This window comes from Brachyistius frenatus, unplaced genomic scaffold, assembly GCF_029030835.1.
Source record: "Brachyistius frenatus isolate BFR_SWC_R1_liver_20210118 unplaced genomic scaffold, ASM2903083v1 Contig_44, whole genome shotgun sequence".
Classification (NCBI taxonomy): domain Eukaryota; kingdom Metazoa; phylum Chordata; class Actinopteri; family Embiotocidae; genus Brachyistius; species Brachyistius frenatus.
In genome coordinates, this window is record NW_027210643.1 from 194,272 (window position 1) to 214,615 (window position 20,344).

General features: G+C 39.1%; 1 protein-coding gene across 1 annotated transcript in view; it reads right to left on the reverse strand.

Annotated features, from left to right (window-relative positions):
- Positions 1–5,501: 5,501 nt before the first annotated feature.
- Positions 5,502–20,344, reverse strand: part of opn5 (opsin 5) — a 60,055-nt gene continuing 45,212 nt past the window's right edge. Inside the window, exons 5-8 of the mRNA XM_069703073.1 lie at positions 18,266–18,436; positions 14,852–15,186; positions 14,462–14,703; positions 5,502–10,992 (exon numbers count right to left, since the gene is read on the reverse strand). Coding sequence (XP_069559174.1) covers positions 10,926–10,992; positions 14,462–14,703; positions 14,852–15,186; positions 18,266–18,436 — 815 coding nt within the window. The 3' untranslated portion in view covers positions 5,502–10,925. The remainder of the gene's footprint in view (positions 10,993–14,461; positions 14,704–14,851; positions 15,187–18,265; positions 18,437–20,344) is intronic.

Consider the following 20,344-nt stretch of genomic DNA (forward strand, 5'->3'; position numbering starts at 1 on the left):
CTCGGCGTGACGCAGAAAAACTCGCAAAGAATTACTCATTAAAAACCCTGCAGCTGATTCAAAATGCTGCAGCAAGAGTACTGACAGGATTTGGCAAGAGAGATCATATTTCTCCAGTTTTAGCTTCTCTTCACTGGCTTCCTGTGAAATCAAGAATACAATTTAAAATTCTCTTGATGACTTACAAAGCCCTACATGACCAAGCTCCATCATATCTTAGAGATCTTATAGAACCATATAATCCTAGCAGAGACACTTCTCTCTCAGTACACTGGTCTGCTTGTGGTTCCTAGAGTTTCCAGAAGTAGAATGGGAAGCAGAGCCTTCAGTTTTCAGGCTCCTCTCCTGTGGAACCAGCTCCCAGTTTGTTTTCGAGGGGCAGAAACCCTCTCTAGCTTTAAGATTAGACTCAAAACTTTCCTTTTTAATGAAGCCCATAGTTAGGGCTGGCTCGGGTAGACCTGAAGCAACCCTTAGTTATGCTGTCATAGGCCGAGGCTGCTGGGGGACCTCGTTACATGCTGAGCTTCTTTTCTTTCCTCCTACTCTTTAACTGACTCATACCTCACCATCTTTTTCTGTCCCACAGTTTTTATTGTCTGTTGTCTCCATTCAGTTCCCTCGCTCGCGTAGTTTCTCTTCTTTCTTTTGCAGATGTCCCGTCATGGAGCTGCATGTCTCTGGTCTGCGATCGTCGTCTCCACCAACAGTTCTTCTCTTCTATCTCTATGCTGTCCTTTTCTCTCTCTGCTTTCCTCTCACCCCAACCGGTCGAGGCAGAAGGCCGCCCACCTCTGAGCCTGGTTCTGTCTGAGGTTTCTTCCTGTTAAGAGAGTTTTTCCTTCCCTCTGTTGGAGGTTTTTCTCCATTAAAGAGAAGTTTTTTTTCCCTCCTAGCTTATGTGAGAATTGTTGAATTGTTGGGTTTCTCTGTATAATATTGTAAAGTCTTGCTGTAAATGTGTTAAGTGCCATGAAATAACCTGTGTTGTGATTTGGTGCTATATAAATAAAATTGAATTGAATTGAATTGAATTGAATTGAATTGAATTGAATTGAATTGAATTGAATTGAATTGAATTGAATTGAATTGAATTGAATTAAACAAAAATTGACATAATACTGTGAATGTATGAAAAAAATGCTTCATCAAGACTGTATGGGTCGAGTTTAATCAGATTTGAATGACATTAATCAAAGATTCTGATGTTGCCGAACCCTGATTCATGCATAGAGATATGTGACATCACCTGTTTCTAACAGATCTCCCCACTTTAAATAAGACAAAATATTAAAACAAGAACGGGAATCTGAGAGGTGAAAAAAATCTAAACTTAACTTTGGTGGAAAGAACTCATTGCTCATTGGCACCTGATACAAAAAAGCTCATCAAGTTCTTGAACATAGTCAAAAATAACATTGTCAAAGTGAAAGGTGATTTAGTTGTCTTGAAACTTTTAAAGCTAAATAATTCAAGTCATGGCTGTTTCAGTGATGGAGAGAATTTATTCACAGGTTTTTGACTCAGGGGAGCAGTGCTGTAAGATATTCAGCCAGGAAAAAAACACCCAAATAAATGTGCAATGTAGCAGAACACAACAGATTTGCAATGCAGTCTGTTTTCAATACAAAACAGGTGATAGAAACAGCATGAAATATGGTAATTTAAAGAGACAACCATACCTTAGTGGAAAGGTACAGAACAGTCAACACGCATTTATTGTGTCATCAATACTTATGAGGTTTTTAACAAAATATTTAAAAATATCAGTTGCCTTTTTTATTTTGGTGGGAGATTTTGTGGTTTGCAAACAGTTGTTTGTATCCTTTTCAAAGTAGTTCAGAAATTGTCCACTAACATCACAATCAGTGACAGAGGCAAAGTGTAATAAATACATTGATTAAAGAGCTGTGCTATAAGCAGATATGTGGTGTTTTGATTATCAGTTGTTTGTTTTTCTGCACAATAATGTGAACAAAGACACATGTTTTTAAGTAAAAAAAATAATACACCTCTTTATTAAAGGCTACAAACACCAAGTCACATCAGGAAAGTGCATGACAAAGGATATTTTGGATTATTACACCACAGTTTTGTGATATTAAGATGAAAAACATTAAACACTGAAACTACAGTACTAATCATCCAGTCGCAAATCGCAGGTCCACACTAATTACTGTAAATATGGCCAATTCCAAAAACATGCTTGGTTCAATAATCAAGAATAATTCACAAATCCAACGACATGCTGGAACAGAGGGGTAAATGTTTGCCAGGCCATCTGTGCTACAGAGTGAATGAAGACTTTGCTCTGATTTGACTTTTCTGTGTGAAACTTAAAGAACGAGTGCTGCTCAGATGTTTGTGTGACGGTAAGAATGTGGTGACTTGCCACACCAAACTGCATAAGTTCAATTCTACCAGCAGGAAATTAAAAACAAAACCTATTTTACGTGACTGTTCTGTTGCAAAAGCGTTCTTGCTTACTGATTTCTGTCAAAGGGATGTCTCTCGCTCAGAGGCTTAGTGCTGTGATATGCACGGTATTTACCAAATCATGTGTGATAAACTTTAAACCATCCATTAGTCTCACTGAATCGTCTGACTGTCACATGAAAGAAACAAGAAAACTATTTCGGTCAGGCGAAAAACACTGAAATCTGATATAACAGACTAAAAAGAGTCTGTTTGGATGACTTTAGCTTTTGGACTTTAGCTTTTGGATAAAAGTAAACAGTTGCTGTTGTTGATTAGATCTTTTCTACTGAAGAGAGTGTACAGGCAGTGAAACCGGAAAAAACTCAAATACCCACTGGTAGACTACATATGGGGTGCCATAGGGCGGCACGGTGGTGCAGTGGTTAGCACTGTCACCTCACAGCAAAAAAGGTTCTGGGTTCGAATCCGGTCCTGGGCCTTTCTGTGCGGAGTTTGCATGTTCTCCCTGTGCTTGCGTGGGTTCTCTCCGGGTTCTCCGGCTTCCTCCCATCATCCAAAAACATGCACCACAGGTCAGGTTACCTGGCGCCGCGCTAGTGGCAGCCTGCTGCAGCATCTCCCCCCTGAGAGCACCCCTGCTGTAGTGAAGAAATTTCCCCTCGGGGATTAATAAAGTGTATAAAATCAACAACAAAAAAAAATTAGTACCAAAAATATCTTGATGGACAGCATACTTTTTTTTTTTAATTTAAAAGCTTGCTTTTTAGGGCCCGAGCATCGGTGCGAAAGCCCTATTGTATTTCGTAAAAATGTTCTTCTTCCTTTTCTTCTTATCTTTACGTAAAGTGATTTGCCTTTTTGAAGGCTTTATCATATTCAAAAAACAATGAAAGTGGATACATGTATGTCTCCCGGCGAAAAATTTAGTATTCTAGTGGAGTCGCAAGCGGGCGCGGCCAAATGGCTCGAGAGCGCCCCCTAAAGAGATGCCCCGGCGGCCACATTTACCTAAATTCACGAAATCCGGTGGACACGTGTATCACACCTAGACACACAAAAAAAGTTACATTGCACCATTACGTCAACTCGACAGGAAGTCCACCATTTTGAATTTAGTCGCCATTTTGGGTGATTCTGACACGTTGTACTTTGTTGTACTCCTCCTAGGGATTTTGTCCGACCGACTTGAATTTAGGTTCTATTGACAGAAAACATGTTTCGGATTAAAAGTTATGAAAATAATGTGTTTTCATCGATGTGTGTGCACGTGAGAGGCGGCCATTTTGAGCGACTTGCCATGAAACTACGAGTTGCTTTAAATCTTATGTATGTAATATTCGCTCATAGTCATAGCGCCCCCTGTTGGCCACTTGAAATGACACTTTTCATACTTTCACATTCTTCATCGAGCTGGTTGATCCCATGAACGTAAAGTCGGGTAACAATAACCTAAACATGTAGTTGATGATATATTGAGACATTCGTTCGATTTTGTCAATGGGCGTCGCAGTGACGATGTGGAAAAGTTGGATGTCTCGCCGTGACACAGGAAGTTGATGTTTAAGGTCAACGGATGCTTGAAACCTCACGAAACGTGTGACATACGTCCGGCGTGGTGAGACGATACATCTGATGTGTTTTGCAAGTCGGCATGGTCAAACGGCTCGCCAGCGCCCCCTGCTGGAGACAGGAAACGAGACAAAAATAGCAACTTTAAGTGGGTATACGCGGTCCCTCACGCGCTGCACGTCGGGGAGACGGTTTTGGGGAGACGGCTTCGGGGGGATGGCTTTGGGGAGGCGGCGCGCCGGAGTGCGACGGCCCGTGCATCACTGCTTGCAGTTTTAATTTATAATATCTTTTCTGCACATTATTCATGTGGCTTTGTTTAATCACTTCCGTTCAAAGCACACAAACCACACGGCAGTTTGAACCTAGTCGTCCATTTTAATACAATCAATATTGAACAGAAAAATATTTTTTTTTAAATGTGTCTTCTAAATTTCTGGCTATGTTTTATACATAATTTCCTGTTGACAAATTCTCAAAATAGTTACAAACATTCCATTTACCCTAAGCATATAGTTTTTTAATAATAATGTAGCGTACAAAAAAACTGACAGTCAATTATCCTTTCTTTTTCTTTCTTTCAACAGTCGACACCCACTTAAGACAAAATAATTACAGTCATTCATGTGAATATGACTTTTCAGATTTAGCTATTAATGTGCAAACAACCTCAGAAAGCATTTAATTGTGATATTTGTGAGTACAAACAGTAAAAAGATGTATTCTTTTTCATGTCAGTGTGTTCATGTTTTATCAGAAATTAATTACTTTTACCAGGAAATTAATATGAATCATTACAGAATTAATACCGTTGCTATCTGTGTAGCAGAAAATACAGTTCATGGAATACAGCTCAGACGGAAGTGATATACAAAGTCAAAACAATGTACAGTAGTGAAGTAATTTACAGATGTAAACAAAGATGAAAAACAACAGTTATTTACATCATTAACACAGTATTCATAAGAAATCTATTTCTGGCACAAACATAAACCAATAGATAATCCAGTACATCCTCACTGACCAGACTAGAAACAGATCAAAACAACTAACAACCAATACCTGAGATGCAGTTTGATGTCAAACAAGACACCATTGTAGTTGCCGTCATACTTAGGATTATTAAGTGGACATTACGGATTTTACATGAGCTGAGAGACAACCAGACTACAGCCTGTGTTTGAATGCTTCTGTGCATAAACATCAAGTGTATTATTCCTGATTTTTAACAATGTGCTTTCTGGAAAACGAACCTGTCCAAGCTGACATCATGACCAAAATTACATGATATTGTTTGACGCATCAAAAGAGAAAATAAAAAACAAAACAAGTATTGTTTAATAATTTAAATAAATCAAAGTGAATACAATTAGTAGCATATTTCATTAGGCCACAAACAGGGAGCTTTGCTGGACCAAGCAGACTTGAAAATTTTGAAAAAACTGAAAAACTAAAACAAACAAAAACAATGTAATCCAAAACAATAACCCTGCAATACACACAAAAAATTAAACATCTTTGCGAAGATTATTTTGTAAGATTAGACATTGTAAAGTGCAGCTGATCTAATACTATGTAAAATACAAAAATGCATACAATACAAAAATACAATGCAGTCCACTCACCCACCATTGTACAAAATGTAACTTCATTTAAACCATCATTGCTGTTGATTTGAATTGCATCCGATTGCAAAAGTGTCAATGGTCTGATCAGCCTCTCTAGTCACAACACAAGGATTTTTAGATGGGAAACATTTAAAAAAAAAACTATTCTCCATCAGACCATATATGTGTTTTGGTTTTTTTTAGTTGTGAAGCTTTAGAGTTTTTGACTTTTATGGAGTCCCAAATGTGCCAAATTTAGAATGACAATAAATAGACAATCTAACAGTAGTCAGCAATGACAAATATTTCTTGGGCAAAAGGTTTGTTGATATTTGGTCAGGTTTGTCCATTGTGAAAAATTAAAAGACTAAAACATGTTGATGACCTACAGTGATCACAAAATGTAAAAAGCAGCAGTTTTTATTACTTTTTTTTTTTTTTTTAGCAATTTTTAACAGCAATTCAAAAAAAGTCACTTAAACCTGCTCGGGTAAAAACACAAACAAGCTTGCAGATTTTGCATAATTTTTAAAATTGCTATACATTTGTTTAGGTGGAACAGGAGTAATAGCTGGAGTTGTGCAGCGGGAGAAAAAAAAAAACACTTTTAAATAGAACATGCACATATAGTAATGGCTCCAATATGTAGTTTACAGCAAACCATAAATGAGAAGTGTTCCTGTAAGGTTAACAACTATTCACAAAAAGGAAATGTTGGTTACGTTTTGGGATGTATGGCAAAATAAATTCCAATGCCTCATTTACTAGGTTTGCAGATTTATGGGTGAAGCATAACAAGAACAAACGAAAAAAGCATGTAACAATGCAATTTGCACAACACATGCAATCAACAATAATAGACATTTAAATTTTGTGAATACATTTAGACTGGAAGGATAAGTGGCACTAAAGGGTTGTTGGAGGATCCATAAAGTGTTAGGGAGGCCAGTCAGGTGTTTAAGACAGTCAGACATGTCCAAACCTTTCAAGGCTTCAGCGTCTGCACGGAGCAGAGTACTGACACATGGAGGAAAACAAAAGAGGCTCAATGTGGCATGCTTCCAATAGGCTTGGCAAGCCAATGACACACAGCGTTCAGCTGCAAATGGATCATCCCCTCACTAGAAAATGTCCCATATTATCAGAAAACCGTGGGGGCATTTGGGGCAGCCCTTCATGCAGTTGAGACAGAAGATGTATAATCCAGGGCTCATTGGCCACATGTTCAACCAGTTATTTGGGCCAAAGGTTAAAATCGAGTTTGGCCCTTGTGACTGATTGTTCTGACATTGTCTAAAACAATATTTGAAGTAGGTTCAACTGTACTAATAAAAATACAATTATATTTATTCTGGTATTAGATTCCTGCTATCATACCACTCACATCCCTTTCTGTGTTACTGTGGTAGGACCTTTTTGTTTGATTGCACAATTTACAAGTTCAGGAATAATTGATCTCCAGGATGTATGCTGGGCTATAATAATTATTTTAACTGTCAAACCTTTTAGATAAATTAACCAGATGGGATTGCTGGTATTTGGCTAATCCAATACATGGAATACCTGTAAAATCAAAAATACTTAATTCCATTGCTGCAAAAGTCCTGCAAATATCTGGCAGTCCAATCATGCAATGAACCTACTGTATCTTGCTCATAGATTTGCAACACTGACGAAAATGAGAGATATATGCAAACAGAGATATATAAACATATATCTCAATGAAATAACATTCTCAATGGGTGACAGGTTTGTATCCTCCGCTGGTACCAGTTAAAACTCAACCATAACCCTACTTCAAAAACAAACTATGTTGTATTTTACAGGCTAGTAGCAATATAAGTTGTGTCGATACTGAACAATGTTGCACCTCATGGCTTATGTCCAGTGCCAACATTCAGATCCAATGCAATCAGAGTTAGCATCAGATTCTCCTGGGATAACACCTGGGAGTAGATTCTGGCAAAAGTGAAGTCTGCAAGCAAGGCTTTACTTTACCACCAGGCAAAGATCAAGAACAACTGTTCATTTCAGTGACCATAATCACTACCTTGCTTTGACCTTAAATATGCTTTTTTTTTAGCTCTCCAAACCGTAGGCCATTTGCCTTAATCATGATCTCTCTTTTACCTTAACCATACTCCATAGTATAGCTAGCTGTTTCCTTGAGCTCCATTTGTTAGACTCAAGCAGCAGATACTGATAAAACTTGCATAACACAACTGAATATGAAATATTCATGACCCTGTGGTCTTCACTTGACACACCATTTTTACAAAAAACCTTCAGAGATTAATTTAAAACCCAAGAATTCCGCAAACATTATTAACAACTTGGTTACAATGGAGGACTTTCATTGGGCACAACACTGGCGTTATTTATCAAGCACTTTCACAGCAGTGACCTTTGATTTACCCTGATGCCACCAGCATGTTCTCTCTTTATGAATTTAGAAAAGATTCTTCATTTTCAAGCTATGTAAACCTGCTGTTGTACTCTCTGAGCTCCAAAGAGGTGCCAGTGGAGATTCAATCTTCTTATGGAACCTCGTTAATTCCACCCACCAGATGATTTGGACAAGCTTGATGAAGTAGCCTGAAATTAGTGTGTAGTAAAGGTGCGCAAGACAGACATGCACAAACAACCCAAAAATAGTTTTGAATATTGCTTCATTCTAGAAATGTGCATACATGAACATTAAATGTGAAGTTGGAGAGCATTTTCTTGAATGAGACCCCAGCTGTGTGCAAATGGGAAAAATACTCAACAAAGTAAATGGACACTTATCTTTTGGAAATACGCTTGTGAAATGACAGGATCTTTGTGAGGCTCTTGATGGATCTTTTAATTTCAAACATATGAAAAGCACATTGACAGATCTCTTAAATATAAAGGATTTTCCAATTATTTGTATTAGAGTCCCATAATTACAGAACCAGCAGTGGCAAATGGCAGTAGACATGCTAGCACATTAGCTTATAAGCAGTGGTGCTTGCTCAGTAACATCCATTATTCACATCATCCCGACCTCAAAGGTCATCGCGGTCTATTAAGAGTCATCTCTCGCATGTATCTTTGTAAAGTATAAAGCTGCTGCTGGGAGGCGATTAGCATAGGGTAAAACTGAAACCGGGGAGGAAGGGAGTTAGCTTGGATCCACCCAAATCTTGTTCATAACTTCAGTCTTTGCTGTGAATATAGTCTGGAAACTCAGTTCACATTAAGGTTCGCTCAGCCACTCTAAAGGGCAGACTAATCAGCAACTAGTGTTGGTGGTTTTGTGCAATGACGCTGAAGTTAAGCGTTTTTCTTTTTAATATATTTGCAGCAGCGGAAGTGTTTCGGCACATATGGTGGTCAAAGGTGATTGGTTCAAGGCTGCTCCAATCATTTAAAAGTCAACCCCAGGTTTTAACTCATTAGGATGCAACGACTGGCCAGATCCGTGTGTTCACGCAGTGAATTTGGGTCTGGTAATAAAAGGCTAAGCCAGAGTGTCCAAAGTTAAAAGATTTAGTCAATCAGCACCTCCAAAGCACACTAATTAACCCATACACAATCAGGAAGTTATTGTGCTTAGCTAATGGTCAGAAAAGGTGCTCCCCGTAAAACGTTTATTTAAAAAAATAAAACAACTTTTTAGTTTGTATATTGATTAAACAAGCAAAACACAAATTGTTAATGTTTGAGCTCTTAAAAATGTTGGAAAGCCAATAGTTAAACTTTGGACACACCTATATTAGTTCTTTCCTGCTGGTGTCAGTCTTTATGCCAAGCTAAACTAATGGCCTCTTGGCTAGAGCTCCATATATTTAAAGAACCAGTGTACGATTTATGGGAATCTATTGGGAGAAATGAAACATAAAACTCATAATATATCATCACGCATAACATATATCACATACTTGGAAGGGGAGGGTTGGTTTAGTTGGTTGCAATATGCAATCTCAGCACTATATCCCAATAAATCGTACACACTGCTATTTTAACACAGACATGAAACATTACATTTTCATAATTTTTTTTAGCAAAACATAAAATAAACATATTTCTTTAATGCATCATTGAAAAAAAAAATGCTGCTATGTCTGGCTAATGGCAAAAAAACAGACAACAAACCAAATAATAAATATTCAAAATCGTCCCTGAATTAATGAATTGTTCCTGCGCCTATTGCTACAACTGTTGGTTCTGACAGAATGACAGAAAAGTTGTTTCTTTAAATGAATATTGTTTGTCTGACCACTTCTCTGCAACAATTTACAATATATAAAAGTGTTGCAGGAAACTTTTATCAGTGCATAATGAATGGTTTTGAAATTAAAGTGCACTCATCCTGTGGGTGGGTGTTTTCTTGTAAAGTTTTAAACATTGAACTCTTCGGCTCACTCATCTTAGGAACAGAAAAGCTTTTGATCAATGACAATATTGTGTTAATGCAGTGGCACGGCCTCGTTGTTAGCATGCTTAAAGTGAACATTATTAAAGTGGTCGCACAGCTCCTTTTGTGCAGTTGCAGAGCTGATGAAAATATAAGCCTATGTGATACAGTGCCTTTTCATATATCAACTGTATACAAGCCACAGGTGTGGGAATACAAAAGACAACAGCCTGTACAAATAATATACAATTTTGAGCTTGACACTTACACCCAAACCTGATTTGACATAGCGCACGTGTGGTTAATTGCTGTTTTGTATTTTTTTAATTATCATTCTTATTATTTTTCATTTGCAGTTCAGTTTTTGAATTATTGCTGAAAATATAAGTAACCTTTACAAATGTAGCATTTGTACACTTTTGCAAGATGTGGATTCAAAACAACTTATAGCTCAAGATGTGACCTGATTTGATCATAAATCTCGGTTTTCAAACCTGAGTTGAACCGTCTTATGAGAGCGACACTGTGCTAAGTCAGTTGTTTGCTCAAACCATTGACGGACAGTGTCTGTAATACTGGAAAAAAAACAAAGTCAAGATGCTCACACAGCACGTCACATGTACAGTATGTTGTAACCACTGCAAAGATAATGCAACTCCACAGATAGAGGAAAACCTTGTCAGAAAGACTTTTTTCCAAATAAAAGGAGGTAGGGAGCTGCGGGAAACACATGGACATCCAGCGTGGGTGTAAATGCCAAACTACAAGGCTCAGCAACCAGCGGCAACAAAGGTGAGCAGTTGATGATGTCACAGCAGTCGACAGGCAGTGTGTGATTGGTTAAGTGTAGGGCACAGAGGGCTGGGAACAAGGCAAACTGTCCAAAGTAGAAGAGGTAAGAAGGTCACACAGTCTAAAAGTTGTCTGTCTCACATGTCGATGTGAGCTTCTTTGGCTGGCAGTGTGTCCTTTAATGAACCAGAGATGGTGTAAAACCTGCAGGGACACAAATACAGGCATCACTCACATGCGTACTTGTTTCTAACACAAAACGTGACAAGACACAAATATAGGAGTGAAATACTATAATAGTTGAAATTAAACCTCATCCACAAACATTAGTGACACAAACAAGGTGTTAGCCATGTCTGAAACCCCTCCCTCCTTCATTAATTATAAATAACACATAAATAACACATTTCTCTTGAATCTAGCATGTCGACATTTTCTTTGGGTGTAAATTTAAAAACAAAACAAAAAAAACTAGGGTTTAAGGGGTTACTTAAGAACAAAGGACATTACTTCTTTAAGATTTTCTTTACCTAGGCGGGTGAACCAACAAGTTTAGAGTCTGGTCCTGTTATGCGTGAACGGAGCACAGCACTGTGACATGCATGGAGCAAGGGGGAAGCAATAACCTTTGTGAGTAAGTATTCCAAGTTATATCACTTGATCAACATCAGCACCCGAGTTAAATGCGTTTTTGTGACTACTGGTACGTGTTCATTTGCGATGAACTTGAGCAGAGAACACAAAAAAACGTGTAACACAGGTGCTGATGTTGATCAAGTGACATAACATGGAGTATTTATAGCTTCCTCCTGCTCCGTGGACATCATGGTGCTGAACTTTTTGATTGTTCCCCATATTTGGTTCGTAGAATTGAACATCTGCTAGTGGTTCTGAACAAAATCTTGTTACTTGGAAAAGACTGTATTAAAACAGACACTTTTTTCAGATGTAATTAATGCTCCCAGTGCCCTCAAGAAGTTATATTAGAGTCATATGATTGGCTTAACTTTTCAGTAACAGCATTTTCCTCAGAGTACTTTAACGTTTTAATGGTTGCCTATTATGACAGCCTGGCTGTGTGGAAAAGTATGTTTTAGACCAGAGGTCTCCAACCAATTTCCCCCTTTGACAAAATGAAAATGTCTGACAGCTACTTATGTTTAGTAACATTTATTTACATAGCTGAGCTCCAACCAAACCAGCTGAATAAGCTTAATTTATGTGAACAACAACAAACTGATACTCAAAACACACTTTGCATCACAACAGTATGTACATGGGGGGAAGCTGGAGGGAGCTGGAGTGGATGGCCACCTGACCGCATGGACCATCAACTACTTCACCAAGAGACTGCAGTATGTGAGGCTCCACAACTGTGTGTCTGATGTGGTGGTAAGCAGCACGGGGGCACAGTGCTCTCCTCTTTTCTGTTCTCCCTGAACACGTCAGACTTCAGGTACAACACTGACTGCTGCCACATCAAGAAGTAGTCCTCTCCAACCCACGGACAAGTGTAAAACATCACTCCAATGCTACAACTAAATGTTGAATAAAAAAATCTTTAGTATTCCTCCAAAAAACAGAATAGCACATTAAATGATGTGACGGATACTCCTTCTCTTGACATGGACACAGCTTTCATACGCTGTAACCACTTTGATGTAAATGCTGGTAAGAGACAAAAATCCCCAGACAAATAAATAATCAAATCAATCCAGTTGTGTTTCTCTACCTCAAAATCAGTAGTTGCACTTCCAGGAGTAATTTAATTCTTTAATATGTCACCACATAATCTAATATACGACAGAACAACATCAGAAATAAGGCTGAATTTCCTTTTTGACTTATTATCTGCAGATGGTAATTTTGATTTAGCCTGTTGTTACAGCCGTCACATGTCCTTGAGAAATAGATTAAGTTGCAGCATTCAATTACAAGCACTGAAAGATGTTTGACTTTTCTGCAACAATAGAAGAAAATAGCCCAGCATCCTTTCTGTTTATTGCAAGACAACATTATACTCAAACTCTGCTTTCAAGCATACTGAAAGCTGTAGTCAATGGCAAGATGAGCATGTGACTCAAAGTGAAACTCACATTGTCAGTTATTATGAACTAAATTAAGATCATGGGGTCATGGTTGTATCTATAGCCTTTTCATTCCATAAAGAATTTACCATATGGATGTGTAAATGCGGGCAAACCCACTGTCAACTATTATCTACATGTTTTAAAGGGGGCTTTAACATATTATTTTTCGATGATGTAAAACAAAAACCTGTAGACGCCAAACACTGGCATTAATTAAAAATGTCAAAGTCAACAAAACACACTTATTCAATATGCTGAAATCAGGTGCTAGTACAATGTTGAGGAGTGAACATAAGTGGAGTTCGTACATTTAAAGGTCCCAATGCAATTAATTTAGTAACAAAACAGATAAAGAGCAATGTGGCCCAAACGTCCACTGATGTTGTGGTGTTACTAAGTAAATACATCATACAATACATGGCATTGCATGGCTGGCTTGATTACTAAACCAAATGAGTCTATTAAACAAAACTTTTGAATTGTTACCCATTTATGTGAAATGTAATTACAATTCATTTGTAGTTCACCCGATTGCCTTTTGTAATTTATGGTTGAGATTGACCACTGCATCATGACGCTGCCTGATTCACATCCACTTTAATCGACAAGAGTCAGCCTCATTTTCTATATGATTAACTGAATTGGAGGGTTACTCTTCAAAAATCTTTTAATTATTTATGTAAATGGTATTTAGATACTTAGGAGTTCCACCAAACCTGTCTGAGGGGTTTTCAACTGTCTGTTCATACCTGATCATGCCCACTGAAGCCATGAAAATAGCCCTGTGCTGGCAGCACCGCACTTAGATCTGGTTTGAGCTGGCAGTAGCGGAGACACAGGCGCAAGTTCACCTCAAAATTGACACCAAAGTTGCACTGCACACCAACACAGCTCCTGTTGTGCCGATCCACCATGTTGATTTGCAAAAATGTAAACTTATTTAATTTTTTTTTAAAGGCTACCAACTGACGACATATGCACGCCCATCTACAAGTTAATCAGTGTCAGTATAGTATACAGAGACATAGCCTATGCTGGTGATGACAACAGTGCATAGGTATCTCATGTAAAGTTATTTAGTGCGCCTACAAAATTGCCATATGAAACCGAAATTAACTGAATCAAATGTACACATTAAAACAATAACATGAACCTTAGTTCTGAGATTGGTCCGGAGGGAAAATTCAGTCTGACACACTTCTATCAAAGAACTGAAAATGTAGTCCTATTTAATGGAAAATATTTATTTTTAAGTGATCCACAAGCAGACAATGAGAATAGAACGCACAGAAGAAGATTGAAAGCTTTGGTTAATTATGATTAGGCTGGTGGAGTGAGTGATGGCAGCAGGTAGCAGGGATCAGGTGAGTAATAATGAGAAGTGTCAGGTTGTAACAGCTGCACTTAACAGCAGCATAATCATAGTTGGAAGTGACTAGTCTACTAATGAACCCCCCCATTGATTCTGAAGCATGAATAAAACAATGGATTCCAATGAACTAATACGAGAGCAGCTCCAGTGATCTGCCTGAAAAATGTCCGTGCTTCATCAACATTTAAGCAGCAATAAAAATGAGTTTTACCTTGACTTTCTAAAGTGCTGACGTTTCTTCATGACCTTCAAACAGCAGAACGAGCACGAGTTTTGCAGGTCCACGAGCTGGTAGATGATGGGGTTGTACATCGCCGAGGACTTGGCCAGCAGTGTAGGAATGACAGACAAAGGGATGGGCACCGAGTCTGGTTCGCCAAACGCTGACACCACTGACACCACTGCATAAGGAATCCAGGCTATCAAAAAGCCCGCACAAATCAGCATTGCCACCTGAGAGATAAAACAACATTCAATTGACAGATCTGACATCGATTTCTACATGACACACACTTGAATAATCTTTGTTCCTCAACTCGTTCTCTCTAGCAGCTTTTGTTCTGCTATTTCCTCTCTCCCTTCCCTGCAATGTCTCACCCACCTTTGTGAGTTTCATCTCAAGGGTGTGGCTGTTTTTGATGCGGGCGTCAAAGTGCGAAATTTCTTTAGCAGAGGACTTGACCTTGACAATGATCATGACATAAGAGAAGACAATGATGCCGGTGGGGAGGACGAGACAGAAGAACAGGATGGTCATGACAAAGCTCTGGCCAGACACTGAGGCCTGTGCGAGCCACCAGTCCAGTGTGCAGGAGGTCCCGAAGGGCTCCGGGGCGTAGCTGCCCCAGCCGATTAGGGGCATTGTGGCCCAGAAGGCTGCGTACACCCACACAAAGGCCAGGCACAGGAAGGTGTGGTGGCGTTTTAGCCATGTGCCTAAGATTGAAGAAAAAAAACGAGAAATCATGGATGCGAGATGAGAAAGACGATGAAAACCACATTTTCAAGCTTAAACTCTGTAACTCCAACCTCATTTTTTTTTAAGTGATTATTATTATTATGAGTATGGAGATTATAAATATATGGACAAAAGAAGTCATTTTGTTAAAAAAAAAAATATCCCAAACCTCTATTATCCTTAAATTTCTTGACAAAAGACCTCTTGCATTGCATCAACGTTTCAGGCAGAAGTAAATCATGTTTTCCACTTGAATCAACACGTATATTCACATAAATCACATCCGTCAAGTGCAGAGTTTCTTTCAGTCAGGCGTTAATAACTTAAAGAAGATGAAGCTTTGAAGAATATGAACCTTGTAGAGATTTAAGTTGTGTTGTTTTTTTATGCTTTTTTTTTTTAACAATATCAGTAAACTATAGTGGTTGAGGATTACTCACTCTTATACAAGTTAGGTTTTCTTTTGTTAAAATCAAACTAAAATCAAAACAAATTGTTGCTACTCAGATGCTCAAAAACATAGTCACCAACAAGGAAAGACATTTCTGTTAATTATTCAGTGGCTGCACTTCGTCCCAACAATAGTGTTCTTTTGGGACTGACTGTTCCATCTGTCATTTGAGCACCTCTACATTACTGTGTTGTGATTTCAATCACTAAGGGCTGAGGTTACATTATTACTTGTATGCGTTTTGACACTCTATTACTTTGTCATCCCCAAAACTGAACCCACAATGCTAGCTAGACGTTACTCCTTTCCGTAACATTGGATGAACAAAGTACTGTGCAGTAATTTCACGTTGGCCTACAGCAAATGTTGAAATATGATATGGTAGTTTAGGAATCAGTGTTAACGTTACCAAGCTGTACTAACAACCTAGCCTGATAGATCTCACTTTACAAGTATAACACAAACTTAATTGTGCAATGGAGCCTCCCAAATGATTAATGTAGGAGGAAATGTTAAAACTGAGTAGGAAAAACTCAAATTCACGATGGGGAAACAAGGGTTTCATGCAACCAACACTAATAACTAAAGGCAGAATATTTCCATACAAATTCTAGGTGCAAAATATACTGCAGGCAATCAAAAAGTCAGAGTCAGCTGAGGCTGAACCCAAAAAAAGAGGCATAATCCAGAACTAAAACACTAAAGCAACAAAGAACAAACAGGGACACAGACCTTAACTGATACAAAGATGCACAGCAACTGAAATGAACTGACACAGTGGGAAATAATTCTCTAAATGCTTTGGAAAGGTACTTCAATGCCTCCTTTTGCATTTCTTTCAGCAGAGGATGCACCGGACTGTTCTTGATTGCAGCAGCAAATGGAGTGCCATTCAGTAATACTGATATGTATTGTAGTAGTTTTGTTGGCTAAACATGTGATGCATATCTTGCATGAATTTAACAGTTGTTCTCATCCATTCATATAGTTAATATCAAGTTAATATTGATAAATATGAGTGTACAGGATGGTGAGCATGAATTACCAACACAAATCCTCTCCTTTGGGAAAAACCTGATATGTATGTTCAAGAGGATCTGATTCTGAACATCAGGATAATAATCAGGACATTCACACCAGAGCTTCCAAGTAAGGTGCTCGCCTGCCATTGGGAGCAACTTCGGGTTTAGTGTCTTTCCCAAGGACACTTCGATACATGGATTAGTGTGCAACCCGCTCTACCATCTGAGCCACAGCCACCCACAGTTGTCTTTTCTTAAATCCTTATGTGGTGGCGGGGCGTTGTTTGGCTCAGCTGCAGGAGGGACTGATTGGGGGAGTGGTTCAGGGAACGGTGCCTGGAAGAGGGTTAGTTGGCACAGCTGCAGGCAATCACTGATTTGTTTCTCTCCACATAAAAGAACTAGTAGGTCACCAGATGGGGTTGCACTCCTGAGGACACAGAGCAGCAGGCTGGCTGCGGACAGGCAGGACACGTGGCGTACGTTCGAATGCTCGGCAGGAGAGCACAAGCAAATGAGAACATTGTTTCTGTAAAATAAACACGGTTGCCGATTTGTACTGGGCTCGTTGTTGTTCGTTTGGAACGGAAGAACCCACAGTGACGGCAACATGTCTGTCACACCTTATGACTTCTCCGTCACATCTTTACTTAACCTCAGGACATTTTAAATTGAGGTCAAAGAAAAGGGGTTGTAGGACAGGACTTAGGACGTACTGTTTTTGACTATTCAATCACACTTGAAATACACAAGGCAGAGGAGGATGACAAGGGACAGATGTGACCATGACAAAAAGGCAGCAAGTAAAGTATACCAAGACATAAGGGGGTGAGTGACTACGCAGTAAAACACAAAACCAAGATCAAACAAAAACCTACAAAGTCAAACAGTAAAAGCAAAAACCAGACTAAAATAAAGACTAAAAACTAAAAAATTAAAAGAGGAATCACAAAACCTAGATTGAAGTTCACTAGCTAGGACCCCGCCTCGGCCGAGGGCGAACCTTCATTGATTGAGGGAGATTAAGCCAGGGTGAGAGTTTCGTGGTTTGGGGAAGGCTTAGTTGGGGATCCACTATGGCTCCCGGGCCTTGCAGATCCCCAAGATCTCCATGTGGGACGGAAGGATAAAGGCTATGAAAAATGATAACCATAAGTGAAACGGTTTAACAAGAGGGAGGTTTAGGCCGAGGTTTAGAGTGGGTGGATATTTATAGGAGTGTGGGGGAGTGGTTGAGGCGTGGTCCTGCTCCTGAAATTCAGCTAAAACTTTATCTCCAATAAAGACAACCGAATGGAAATGAAGTCCAAACCATAACAAACTCACTGCCTTTTAAAAACGCCCACACAGATGTTTGAAGCTGAGATGTTGTTTCTACAAATACATCTAAAAATGGCTTTACTGTCATTTCAACAACAACAAAAAGTACAATAGCTGCGGTATCATTTTTACAATGATGCCTTCACACAAAAACACAAAATCTTCTCTAATTCCCCTAGAGTCTGTGGGATAATGTGTAACTCCTATAGCTGTACATGGCATTCAAACATTTATGAAACCTTGCAAAGGAAGTTTCTGACGCACCGTATCGAAGATGGCAGATCTTGAGGTACCGGTCCAGGCTGACCACGGTCATCGTGATGAGGCTCCCGCAACCAAAAAAGAAGCCTGCCCAGCCGTAGAAGCGACAGCCCTCCCAGCCAAAGAGCCAGCGGTGGGAGAAACTAGATACGATGAAAAAGGGCTTTCCAGTCACTGCAAGGACAGAAAAGGGGAAAGATGGGGATGAGGAGGAAGGGAAATCGGTGAGATTCATGAAATGGAAAGAGTGGAGTCGGTGGGAAAAGAAAGCAGAGGAAGATAATAGGAGTGTTGGGTGGGAGAAAGAGAAAAAGTTGTATCTGATCAACTGTAAACCTGAATATCTCAGAGGTTTGTCAAAATTTCATAAAAAACTGGCAACAAGTTTCAATCCTGTTCCTCTTCTCCCTAATTACACAGAAAAAAACATTTAACAGTCAGTGGTAGAATACCAGTTCTCAACTGTGCAAATAAAGATATTTGGTTTCCACATTGTACATACAGGAGAGATGTAACCAGGGTTGTTACCAATACCCAATTCACTTTGTGAATATGTATCTGGCTCCATTGGAAATTGTTTCTTGTCTTTGCATCCTAAAAAGCACAGATTCCGGGTTGATTTTGAAACTTTTGGTGCAGCCTTTAACCAATGATCATTTACCACCAAACACTGTATGTTGTGCGCCGGAGCTACCACTGGCCAGAACATTGATAGAACAAGTTCAATATCATCACTCTTATGCTGTGTTCCAAAACCACGTCCTCCCCCTAATACACTCACATGTAGTACAGTGACCCCTCGCTATAACGCGGTTCACTTTTCACGGTCTCGCTGCTTCACGGATTTGCATCGTGCATTGTGTTCTGCATTCTGATTGGCTAAACAGTCTCTCCGCTTCTTCTCTACCTGTTTGTCAATAACGTTGCGGTTTAATATGTACACGTACGTAAAACAGCTTGCCAAATTAAAAATAATCGATGGTGGCATGTCGGTTTATAAGAATCTTTTTGCCCAGAAGAAAAAAGAGCGACAACAACTACCGATAACTATGTTCTTCTCTCGAAAAACCACACCTGCACCGCCGGCTTTAGAAGAAAGAACCGCTGCAGAGCGGAGTCAGGATGCAGCGGCTCAGTCAGAAGAGCAGTGAAATACACGAGTCATTATTTGTCCGACTGTACTTTGTATTTGTTTTCATAATCATTTTTCATTTCCTCCCGTTCTAATCCAGTGACTCGGGTCGCAGTGGGGCGGTGCCGATCTCAGCAATTTGAAGCCTTCAGTTCGTATTGATGATTCAAATTATTATTTTACAGTACAGTAGTTATTTGTAAAAAAAAAAACATTTATACAGTACTTTTATTTGTTAAACAAATGCTTGGGCCTGTAAAAAGGTTTTGTTCTTTGGTTTCAATGTATTATGGAGTATTTCATTGTATAATAATTGTAAAAAAAAAAAGGTTACTACTTCACGGATTTCACCTATCACGGTCTCTATTTGGAACGTAACCCCCGCGATAAACGAGGGTTCACTGTACACCGAAATTTTGTACAGTTGCACATCTGCGAATTGCACTTACCGGAAATAACTGTAACATTTTAAATGCATCACCCACCAACATATTTACCGACTTTTACTGTTTTACCTGAAAAGGAATGTGTTGTCATGCCCATTGTTAATGCACACACTAAAAATACTAATGCTTCTATCCAACAACAGCATAGTGGTACTTAGTTTTGCAACAGCTGCAGCTTCATCGACTGCTGCAGTGAAAAAAATACTTTAGGTCAGTGGTCCCATTCTTTCCACTCCCTAGCCATTATGGCACCATTGAAGTTGAAAAGTGTCCATCGTTGTTTACCAATTTTGTAGACCGCTTTGAGTACATCATCCAGGTACTTATAGGGCACTGCATGTTTCCATACTTGACAATGTAAAGGCTCACATGCACTCAAAATTGTAAATTTTAGAACATTATGTGAGTCATCACCAGTGATTGCTGATTGGTTCGCCATTCTGAAGGACAGACCAATCAGCAACCACTGCTGATGACGCATATGATGACATACTAAACCTCAAT